Here is a 12,345-nt window from a genome sequence, read left to right on the forward strand (position 1 = left end):
TCTATGAGAACAAACCATAGACATGATGCAGCAGGAGACACAGCACAAGAGAGGAGAGAGAGATAAGAAAAGCACAGAGACGTGGAAAGAACACGATTAAGGGATTATAAGGGATGACGAAGAGAGTGAGGCAAGGATCGGAAAATACGTAGGAAATTTGAAGGCACATGAAGAATGGGGTCATATACCTCAAACCATGGTTACTTTAAAACCCTCGCCGTGTCAAACAGGATTTGAAATTTGGAATTGTGGAAGAGGAGATGAGAATAGATCGAGGGATTGAGAGAGCATATCATCTCTGGCGGGTGGAAACCTCATACATACTGTATGTCCAAAACTGTTACTTTTCACAATTCCAAAAATAGCAAAAGTAGCAGATCTACAATCTCAGGACACGTCGCTTTGCTCAGTGTTTCAAGTTTGTGGATCTGCAATTTTTTATGCTTTTGTGTGATGCTGTAGTATGATCAAGTAGGACATTACTTTGCCCGACAGCAGCGATATAGGAAAAAAAGAGAGACGTTTGTCACCCAATTTCTTCCCAAAAAAGAGCTGGGAAAGCTGCCCAGGAAACGCACGGAAGCATGAAAGCAGGAGACTGAATGCTGATGGATCGAGTGTGGGTGATGAAGAGGCTCAATTGTCATGGTTACCAACGCAAGTGTGTGAGAATACTGTGTGTGTGCCTCTGTGTCAGTGTGTGTGTCTATATGCACACGTACCTGTGTACTTGTTTTGCAAGTGAGTACCGTATGCATTTACACTGTCACACACGCACACATAATGTCTGTACAGTTAGTGTCTGAGTATAAACTGGATCAGTAGGTCAGGAATGTGGATGGACATGACAGCCAAGTAGCCAACACCAACTCGGGACGCGTCGTGAATATTTTTTTAAATTCCGATATAAGGTTGTATATTGCATAATTCAATGAGGGGATATGTCTGTATAGGTCTGTCACGATTAAGTTGACGATAAATTGTCACACAAATAATTGTGATTAATTCATTGTGTTTTTTTGCATTAAACAATTTGTATTTCTGTTTGCCTTATAGGCTTTCATATTTCATAGCCTAATACAAAAAAAAAATGCAAAATGTACTGATTTTTCAACATTGCCGATTAGGTGATTATGTCATAATTGTGACCGGCCTAATCACAGAAAACTTCCCTTCTCCAGACAGCAATGCATGCTGCGGTGCACACCACGTACATGGGCTGATCATGCTGGCACTTAGCCGGGCAGCCACAGGCTCAAAAGCTCAAGGAATAGAGATTAACCTGTGATGTCATGACATACTTTATATTTGTGTTTTTTGAGTGGTCCACGCCTGAAATATATATAGATATTGTAGCGGCCTACTTGTATTGGTGGTGGGGAGGGGGGCGGCGGTCATGAGACATGGCCAAAGCATTTTCAGGGGTCGTTGAGAACCCTGTCTCCTGCCATAGACAACCAATCATATCATATCATAAGGCACAATTTCATCATACTTTAAGTAGCATGTGACATGTCAAATTAGGTGGTTTTCATTATTCTGAATCCATTCCAAACATTAGTTTTGCACAAAGATTATTTGTGATGATGAAATTTGGACATTTTTGCCATATATTGGTTGTCTATGGTTATGGTCAAAGATTGTTTTTTCCCGGCAGAGCAGAACTCTCATTCTGTGGACCTTAATGACCAAATGAATAGAAAAAATAAAAGTCGGTTCGGCGCTGTAGAGCCTACAATTTGACGTCATTTGAGGTTCGGGGGGGAGGGTACCGTCTTAAAGTCGGCTCTTCTGTGCTACTGAAATTTTCTGACGAGCACTACAGCGCCGAAACAGCGGTAAAATAGGAGTATGAATCGGCCCTAAGTGTTCTGAAGTGAGTTTCCTTCTCTCTCGTTTCTCCTTCTCTTCTTTTTTTCTCTGACGTCTTCCCTTTGATCAACATCCCTATCTGTTGTCGAGCCCTGCGACGCACAAAGTTAACTTTGACACATCCAAGTGTGCGCACACATACACGCACGCATGCACACAATTAAGACACCAGAGAGACCCACACATGCTCACAATTAGTTTTATTCTTCTGCTCAATTAACGTATTTCCCTGCCAAAGCTCCCACTCAAATCTATTCAATTTGATATGATTTCCTGGCATGATCAGATAGCATAACGGTATTGCCAATTAAAGCACTGTTCAGTTTGACAAGTTTCAGCATAAGGACTGTAAAATAGAACAGTACTCAACCTGGGAATGGTTACAGAATCCATCTGCCTAAAAGGATTTAGAAATTAACAATCGGAAGCTAAAAGTATACTATCTTAGTATCTTCCATCTGCCAAGTCATCAATCTCTTTCTGAGTGGTGGAATTTTGTTCATCTGTCAATGCCACACACTGCGCGTAGATCTGCTAGTTTTGGTGCACAACCCTAAGCCCTAAACCTATAGACCACCGAAGTCCTGACGTCATTGTCGGTAGAGGGCGTCAGTCACCAGGTTCATGTATTTTTTATTTGCATTATAATCCCCATAGGGGGATTTTAGATCTCTTCATATAAGAACTGCGTTTGAAAAATAAACCGATCACCCCGGCCTTTTCACTCATATGGATATGAAGCATCGACTGAAGGTGGAAATGTACAAATATACCAAAAGAGTAACAAAATAAGCGTTAGAAACGAGTCAAATAACCCAGAGACTACATTTCCGGGTAGGCAGGTGGCTGCATCTGCCTTGTCGCACAACATAAACTGAATGTTAATTACGTTTATTTGTATTTTTATTTTATTGATATTTAATGTTTCGTGGTTAGTACGAGTTGAGTCACCACCAGCAATGTGTTGATAGCTGGGCGTGACGTATATTAGCAGCGACATTGCCTTCATATGTAGTTTCAAGGCTTTTGCGGCCACATTAATTCCATTTTCTCCAGAAACTGGCTGTATCAAATTATTAATGAACATCATTAACGACACACAGCCACTCCCCTGACAGAAAGGCCGGGGTGGTCGGTTTCTTTTTCAAACATAGTTCTTATATGAAGCGATCTAAAATCCCCCAATGGGGATTATAATGCAACTAAAAAAATACATGAACCTGTGAACTGGCGCCCTCTACTGAAAGTGACGTCAGACAACTATTTTTCAACTAGCTGTCTACATCGACACAGCTTGTAGATTGGTTATTCTCTTAAAAAAAAAAAAAAAAACTGTTTTTTTAAATTGTAAAAAATAAAAAATAAGTTTAGGGATAAGGTGTAATCAGTGACGAAAATAGGGCCCATAACCTCTAATCCTAACCCTAACCTGAATGTTTTTCTAATTGTCAGTATAACTCAAGTCAAAACTATCCATACAACTATAACCTCTTCTGTGAGGAGTGAGGACCTGCAGGAAGATTGTCCTCACAAAAATGTCTATTTCTCGTTTGGCCCTCACCTCACAAGTAGGCTATAGCAATACAAATATACTGTACATACTCTCTTTATATGTTTTCCTACAAATCTTTACCGACAAACTAAAGAAAACTACAATGTCATGCCAGACAAGAAGTTCCTCCAGAACGCAATCTAATTGGCTGCCATCTCTGGAACTCCACCTCTTCACCTGTGCAAAACAGCCTGTAACCGTGCAAAGTCTAGGGAGTGATTTAAAAGGTTAGAGACTCTAAAGGAACCTGTTGTAGTGAGATCGGTGAGACCATTGCAGGGAGATCAGAGGCTTGTGGCATAGGTATACAACATTTCGAGTGCGACCAAGTAACTACAGGCTGGAGAAAATGTTCAGTACTTCAACAGTAAACAAGGTGTATTGAACACATTACTGCAGAAAATACATATTAAGAGTTTATTTGTTTAACTCTTCATATTTTTAAACCTTTCATTCATCTTTGAAAGGACAACAGGCGTAGACTGTTGAGGCGTGCATAAATGTACCCGTAGATCAATGTTTGCCTGTTATCTCTTAATGGTACCACATCAATACAGCATGGAATTGTGGACAAAATCTCATCTGACAACAAAATATTCAAAGCTAAATCTCATCAAATGGTGGTCCGTGGCTCAAATGCTGAATAAATAATGGACCTTGAGGTTGAAAAACCCTGCACTATTGTGAATAACGTTACAGATTTAGTGCCGTTCCAGCCCTCATTATTTTTAAACAATACTGATCTTTGACTTTAGTGTTCCAGACTTGGGAAATAAATAATCTCTGAGTGAGATAACCTGCTGATGATATCTGAGCTTGAATCCAACTGTTCACAATCTGCACTCAGCGATGGAGAAGTAGATTTACTCAAAATGTACTTTCCAGTGTAAAATTAAAGTTCTCTAAAAAGTAATAAAATATTCAGGGTTTTACTTCCATGGCCCACAAGCAATTTGGTTCTGATTGGTTCATTGGTTTGCAAGAGTAGACCAGGATTGTTTGCCCCATTTCAGCAAATTGTAAGAATTGAAGTTCAATCAGCAAGAGTAGAATAGACAAAGTACCATTGTGATAGATGGTTGATGCAGATTGATTGTAATCAGCACAGCAGTAAAAAACATTTAGCTCCCATCTCCTATAATCAGCATTATAGCCTGCCTATTGTTGACCAGTGGGGGGGGGGGGGGTTTGCATCAGGTCAGGCCAGCAAAAAAGAAATCTCTCCTAAGCTCAGGCCAGGCCAGCCACAGTCAATTTCAATTCAATTCAGGCAGTGTTGCTGCAGCACAACTACGTTGTGTGTCTTGTGTTAATGGAGGGAAGAAGTTAATAATATAAATAACATCAGATGGTACATTTCTCATGTGAAATTACTGTAAAGGCCCCCAAAATGTCCCCAAAATTTCGGCGCGCGCTGCGGCCTGCCAGGGCGTATAACTCCCGGCCTGATTTGGAGTTCCACTCCGGGCCTGACTTAATGTGCGTTTTTTGTGTAATTTTGTGCTGTAATGTACTCGTTGCCTTGGAACACAGGAAGGCTAGCGGGCATTCAGGTGTCGGCTAATGGGGATTATTTATTTTTAATATACAATAAATACATGGCGGTCAACACATTTGTATTGTTAACCGTAATTCGGAAGCAAGCAGAAGGAATTTTCATTGTAACAGCAGCATTAAGTTAAACCCCCGCGTAATTCTGAGTGTACACAAATGGTGGAATCAAATGGGTCCATTTGGTTCCATTTGTATATATACCCTCAGAGTTAAAACGACACTGTCCCAGAAATGAAACGACATATCAAATATGGGGTCCTTGAAATGAAGTGCCATAGTCATTCAGCTATGACTGACTATAGATTTACCAGAATGTAGTAGCTTGTTTGTGGTTTCAACCACATTAACACATTAACAGTAAGTGGTATAGCTATAGGGATAGACATTTGAGGTGGATTTGCATATTCAACATAGCCAGACACTTAGCCTGAATTTTCATTTTGTTTCACTTAATTATTAAGAGCAAGAACAATTTTCTTTAAGGGCCATCTTGCCATCACCAGCTGCCTAGCCGCAATTTGCCATTGACAGCCCATATACTGTACTTCCAAACAGAAAAGTCCTATCTGATTCACCAACATCGCAGCTCTACGAAAAGCTTGAATTATTCTCTTTCAATGGAATTTCTTGACAGGAAGTAGCTCATAACATGGTTTTACGAAACAAACACTTCCTTCCATCAATCCATCTTTAGTCGGGTCGTGGGGGCAACGGCTCCACCAGAGTGCTCCAGACTTCCCTCACCAGAGCAAATTAGTGACTTCCTCCTGGGGGATCGTTCCAAGGCCAGTAAGTCGATGTGTTTCCTCCAACTGCACCTTCATCTGCCCCGGTGTCTCCTCCCAGTGGGACGTGCCTCGAGGACCTCCCTATAGGGAGACGCCCAAGAGGCATCCTAACCAGATCTCTAAGGGAGATGCCAGCCACCCATGGAAGAAAACTCATTTCGGCCGCCTGTATTTGTGACCTTATTCTTTCGATCATGACCCACACTTCATGACCATTGGTGAGAGTAGGAATGTAGATTGCTCTGTAGACAGAGAGCTTTGCCTTCAAACTGATTGAAAGAGGATAATTCAAGGTTTTCATACAGCTGCAATGTTGGTGAGTTTGACGTTGTTTAATATTATAATCAGATAAAACCTTTCTGTTTGGATGTATGGGCTGTCAATGGCAATTTGCGTAGTTGTTGCCACCCTGCCGTTAACTTAATGGCAAGATGTCCACGGTCTGCATACGGTCAATTACATTTCATGGTTCTTGTACAGCATGAGGGAGTACAGTACTAGTACTGCATAGTTATGCCGTCAGTGAAAAATAATACATTTGTTTAAATTAAATGTTTCAAAAACTCTAGCTATAGAACAACTAACCAGGGGCTCGTAGCTAACATTACATAATTCATATACCTACTGTAACACTGGCTGTCGGGCAGAAAGCTCTTATTTGCAACTTTCTAAAATGAATGTCCTACGTGATCATACTAGAGCCTCACACAAAAGTACCAAAACTAGCCGATCTACATGCTGGAAACGCGGCGACACGTTTTCGATCTTGTAGATCTGCTACTTTTGCTATATTCTTTTAATTTGAAAGCTGATCTAAGGCGATAATCGTGATAATTTCCATAGCTTTGGTGGTGTCATAAAGACTCGCGCTATGAAAGTCGCTTGGCTCTATGCAGAAGCTATTCACAGCGATTTAGTCGGGCCTGAGTCTAGGAGTGAACGCTGGCTCATTTCTGTTGTAAGCAGCAGATAATGTGATAATGGAACCAGGGCTTTGCACTGGATCGCAGCCATCAGTCCAATCTGTAGTGCTGCTACATACAGTAGCGAGGCGGCGTTTGCCAATATCCTCTTAACAAGTCCACTGAGCCCATATAGCAGCTGCAGGTATAAAACATAAAACCTCTACGCTTTGCCGTCGCGCATTAACTGCATCTGCAGTGATGCTTCGGGATTGTTTTCAGCCGGTGGTTAAGATGAGTCATTTTCATTGTTTGACTGATGTTCTCTGCCTCTAGTCTTGCTTGAAATGTAAGCCATGAATCTAGCTTTGGGTGGTGTGGGCCGGGGATTGTAATATGAATGTATATTTTATTAGTACAGTATCTGAAACACCCAAATTGTCTTATGTTTAATCTTATGAAGGATAAAAAAGATGGTGTATTCGTATTGGATTGGTTTCTGATCCCGTTTGGCGCTAAAATAACTTGTGTCATGTTGTAGTGACTGGTTTGTAGTCATCAGGCCAGAACCACCTTCCGGGAACCAGAATTACCCAAAATAATTCCCCGCAATCAAGGGCATTTCTTTTTTTTTTTTTTTTTTTCAAACTTTTTATCCCACGATTTTGTAACCCATTTTTTCACCCAGTGTCAATTATCGAATGTAATCCTGTAATCTAATGCATGAGGAGTCCAAGCTGCTTCTTTTCACCTGACAGGGGAGAGTTTCCCCGGCCGTACGTAGCGCGTGGAAGGAACAGTTCGTTTCCCCTCCATCAGGCGCCCCGGCTGGCCAGGGGGAGGTAGTTTAGAGACCAGGATTACTGCCACACCAGATCACACAGTTTGGGATTTTGGAACATAGACAATGCAGGCTTTCCTCCGAGGTGGAAAGTCTGGTGACGCAAAGTGAAAGAACGTCGGTTGGTTGGTCCACTTGTTGGTTGGTTCCACTTTGCTCCCAAAGTTAAACAACAATATCAAAAAACCGACTGGCTCGATTATAGCTCTTTCATGGAACGTGTGGACCGGTGCCCACTGGTGGGCCGTGAGCGTATTGCAGTTAGAACACTAATGATGATATATATATTTTTTTAATAATAACAGTGTTCATTTCGTCTGTATGACGAAACATGTTCGTAGACTACTTTTTTTCACTGACAAACTAAATAAATTCTAAGCTATGGTGACTAAAACTATGACTATTTCGTCGACAAATAACAAATAGACTAATAATAAATAAGGAGGGATTAATGGAGAAGAGATCGGTTGTGCTCGGGTGTTGCGCTCTGAAAATAGCAGATCTATAAGCTTGGCTATTTTCAGCATGCAACCAAGTGTAAAATCAGGCATTAAGGCCTACCAAAATACATTTTAGTTGACAAAATTAACTTGTCTAAAATATGACTAAAACTAAATCAAAATGTGCGGTCAAAATCAACACTGCATGTCCGCCCTATACCAACGTGCAAACACCTTCAGGATTTTCAAGTGGGCCTTGATCCAGAAAAGGTTGGGAACCACTTGTAGTGTCAACATGCGCAGGCGACAATTTCAATTTCCACACATTTTTACTCCCACACAATATCTCATATTTGAAAAAACTACTGTCTGGATTGTATTGAAATTTTCTTTTCAGCTTCGTGGCCCGCCCCTGATCTTAGTGTTCCAATTCATGGCTTTGTCTTGTCCACTGATTCCATCACCAGTGGTGGATTAAGTACATTTTTATGCCAAAATTTGTGTACTTTTACTCAAGTAAACTTTGAACTCCGGAGTCCAGACTCTGGATAAAAATGTGAGCCCTTTTTTCACCACTGCCTAACTATAAGCAAGGGGCCCAAACTTGAAACACATAAAATATGTATATAGTGCTCAATTATAGACAAATGCATGAATTCGGTTAGGTCACAATGAAAAGATGACTGCTAATTGAATTATATCTTGGTCTTGTTTGCTCCACTCTACAGTTGTCACTGTGCAGGCAGTTCTTTCCCCCGATGCAGCCTTGCTCCATTCAGAGGCCTGTTTTTGTCATTGAACTGGACCGCGCGGTACTGTGTTTGAGGCCCTGAAAAGTGCTCCTGCAGGGGCCCTTTTGATTGTGTTAAATCTATGTATAAAACATGATAAAAAAATAAAACCTGGGTTAATCTATCCCTGACCGCCAGTGGAGAGAAGACCTTGTTGCTCAGTAGACATTTTGACATGCCATAGCAGGGCAAACAGCCGAAGCTAACGTGTTGTCCTTGAAGTGCCTCTGTGTGCCAGCATGTTAACTGCAAGTTAACTGGACAGGACTTTTCCACTGCTGGCACGCAATAACACTGACATTTAAATAGATTCAATGAATGTCATTCATCTGCATTTGACCACGCTGTGACAGGTCAAAATGTCTGCTATGCAAAATATCTATTATTCATGTCATTTCATCTCCAGAAGCAGAAATTCATGCTGACAGCCTTCTGGCCATCCTCGTCTGGTCTGCTTCTCTAACCCACTATTGCCCCCTTGTGGCTGATATTGTCATTGCCTCAGGCGGTAAGCCACAGCCAAAACCTCAGGCCTCAAAGTACTGGAACTGAAGAACCTTCTATTGCAGTGGTTTTCAGTGGTCCGCGGACCACCAGTGGAGAGTTGGTAACCAAATCAAATGGACCCTTATAGATCTTTCACTCTTGAGAGTGTAAAAATGAAACCAAATATTACAGCCAGGTCTATTTGGTTTCATTTTACGCTCTCAGCGTACAATTTAATTGTAGATGTTTACACAATTAGAGAATGTTACTGTCGGTTACTGTATCTCCTGGACCTATGGTACTGTACCACATCAATACAATAATTGTAGTGGAGTAAAAAGTACAATATTTGCATTAGTGGAAATAAATTGGAATACACTCCACTAGGCCTAATGTTAACTTTTCTCAAAATGTACAGCTAGTACTTGAGTAAATGTATTGAACTACTTTAGTTTACACCACTGGTTACTTGGACCCCAGCCTTATACTTGCACATTTGTAAATCACTCCAGATGAGAGAGTGTAGTGTGCCAAATGTCTAAACTGAATTGCGGTCATTTCACAGTACAATTGATTGATGATCATTGATGATAATTGTGTAATAATCCCTTCCATGCCTCGAGTCGGTACATAGAAATTGATCTATTGGATATTCTGACCGACTTTCAATCGTACATACATATCGTTGTTCCATTTTTTGCTTTGGCAATGTAAACGTATGTTTTCTCATGCCAATAAAGCCCTTCGAATTGAATTGAAGTAATTTATTTGTCTATACGTAAATATGAATCCCAGAAACCTGCACTTGCACGACGACAAGCGTTTCATCCGGCATTCTGATCATGTATCGGCATCAGCATCAGTGCTATCCCCAAAAACCGAGCCCTTCATGCATCACGATGGAAGCTTATTAGCATCATCCCACGCGCCTCCTGGCCCTGGTCCATGCATATTGCATGAGGATACAACCCACATCTACGTGCCATGTGTCTGTCAGCGGGGGTCCTGTGATCAGCCGAGGCTTCGCTCTTCAGAGCGTGGTGGTGGGCTATTAACCAATGTGTTGACTGATATTAATCAATTTACCACGCCGACGTCAAAGGAAATGAGCGCAATGTTTTCAAACTGCCAAGACATTGTCCTGATGTTTGGGTGTCTGTCTGCTGTAGGAGGATATTATTTTGAGGGTGGGTTAAGGCCATAGATGCAGAGCAAAAGCCATGGTTATGGTGATTTGCTTTTTTTGGGGGGACGTGATAGAAACATAAAGACCTTGCTGAAAAATAAGTAGGCTATATGCTTTGCAGCAACATTTTCATGTCAAAGGATTTTTTTTTAAATGTGGTGTTTTTTTATCCCACTTTATTCAACTGATTTATTGTAGGTTTTGTTGAGGTGGAATGAAAATGATTAATTTGGTAAAGAATTTTGCGTCTTTGGGAAGACATTGAGGTTCATCTGTTGTATCATAACCACTTTAGCTTTTGCTGATAATAGCAGATGGACAAGCTCAACATGTTGCATCTGCTTAATATGCAAGTAGATTGATTTATTGATTCATTCATTCATTCATTGACTCTCCGCTCTATATTCCACAACGTATTGGTGAATTAGTGATCAATTATAAACCGGTTAGGCACCTCATAGTCCTCTGAGAAAGGTCTATAGGTGCACTGGCGTTCTCAGATGACCGTGCTTTTGATGTCCGGACTTTGTGATCCATTGAATATGTGTAGCGGTACTTTTTTTACTTTTGTTTCCTGTAGATCCTGATTGGGGAGGTGTCGGGTTTCCTGGTGAAGTCAGACGGGGCTCAGGAGAAGACCATAGTGACGGCTGACTGCTGCTACTTCAACCCCCTCCTCCGCAGAATCGTACGCTTCCTCGGTTAGTTGTAGCAGGCCTTCGGATCAGAAAACCTCAATAGATTTCTGTCAAGGATTCAAACCGAGTCGACTTTGCCTTCACTCCCACCTCCCACTTATTTTTTTTATATTCTATTCATTGTCTGCTCTCTTTTGTACTTTAGCCTCTATACACATTGACCATGTCCACAATCCTTGGTCAACAATTTTCTCTTGATGTAAGAGAAAAATGTGAGTGAGTGAGGGTCAATCCATATTCTTATCTGTACTTCCTAAGGATGAATTAGGAAAAAAGAAAAGCCTCCGAGTTGAAAACTGGGACATAATTATAACCCCGTATTATAAAACCGATATCACAGTAAAGCCCTTCCAGGTCCATTTAATTTCAGCCCTTAATTATTCTTTCAGACACCAATCTTATTCCAGTGGCTCCGTCACTATTTTCACTTTGACATTTCCTTTTGTCACTCCATCATGTTGTGAATTATCCCTTCCATCTAATCTATCTTTGTTCAATTATTCACGTCCTGCTCCGTTCTCATGTCATTCTCATTCTCTGTCAGTAGTGGAAAAATAGTAAAAGTAAAAGTATCAATACTGCAGTACGTAAGGCCAAAATATACTTACGTTCCAAAAGTACTCATTACACAGAATGTCCCATTTCACAAAGCTTTCAAAATGTATTTTGAAATGTTAAGTTATTATAGTGTGTTTTGTAATAATAAAAATCAAAAGTCACCATAGTAGATTTCAAATAATTGTAGTGGAATAATATTTGCCTCTGAGTAGCTTGGAGTAGAATTTGGAACTTCCAATTTCAGTCAGTCAGTCTCACTTACTCAATATATCTCTCTGTCTCTGTCTGTCTCTCTCTCTCCCCCCTCCCTCCCTCCCCCCGTCTCCCATCTCGTTAATATAAATCCCACACACGCCAGGCGTCTACTCCTTCGGCCTCTTCGCCACCACCATCTTCGCCAACGCGGGCCAGGTGGTGACGGGGAACCAGACGCCTCACTTCCTGACCGCCTGCAAGCCCAACTACACGGCGCTGGGCTGCCACTCTCCGCTGCACTACGTGACGGGGGAGCAGCGCGGCGCGTGCACGGGGAACCCCTACCTGGTGGCCTCGGCGCGCAAGTCCTTCCCCTCCAAGGACGCGGCGCTCAGCCTCTATTCCGCCGTCTACACCGTGGTAGGAAGAACCATGGGGGGTTGATTTTGACACCACGTTTTGATTTTAGTTTTATGCAGTGT

At 41.5% G+C, this 12,345-nt stretch overlaps 1 protein-coding gene across 1 annotated transcript in view; it reads left to right on the top strand.

The window, feature by feature from the left end:
• LOC310859086 (phospholipid phosphatase-related protein type 5-like) overlaps positions 1-12,345 on the top strand; it is a 97,263-nt gene that overhangs the window by 73,038 nt on the left and 11,880 nt on the right. The window contains exons 4-5 of the mRNA XM_083765465.1: positions 10,993-11,113; positions 12,027-12,283. Of these exons, the coding sequence (XP_083621591.1) occupies positions 10,993-11,113; positions 12,027-12,283 (378 nt within the window). The remainder of the gene's footprint in view (positions 1-10,992; positions 11,114-12,026; positions 12,284-12,345) is intronic.

Source organism: Protomyctophum parallelum (genome assembly GCF_964188405.1).
Source record: "Protomyctophum parallelum genome assembly, chromosome: 5".
Lineage (NCBI taxonomy): Eukaryota > Metazoa > Chordata > Actinopteri > Myctophiformes > Myctophidae > Protomyctophum > Protomyctophum parallelum.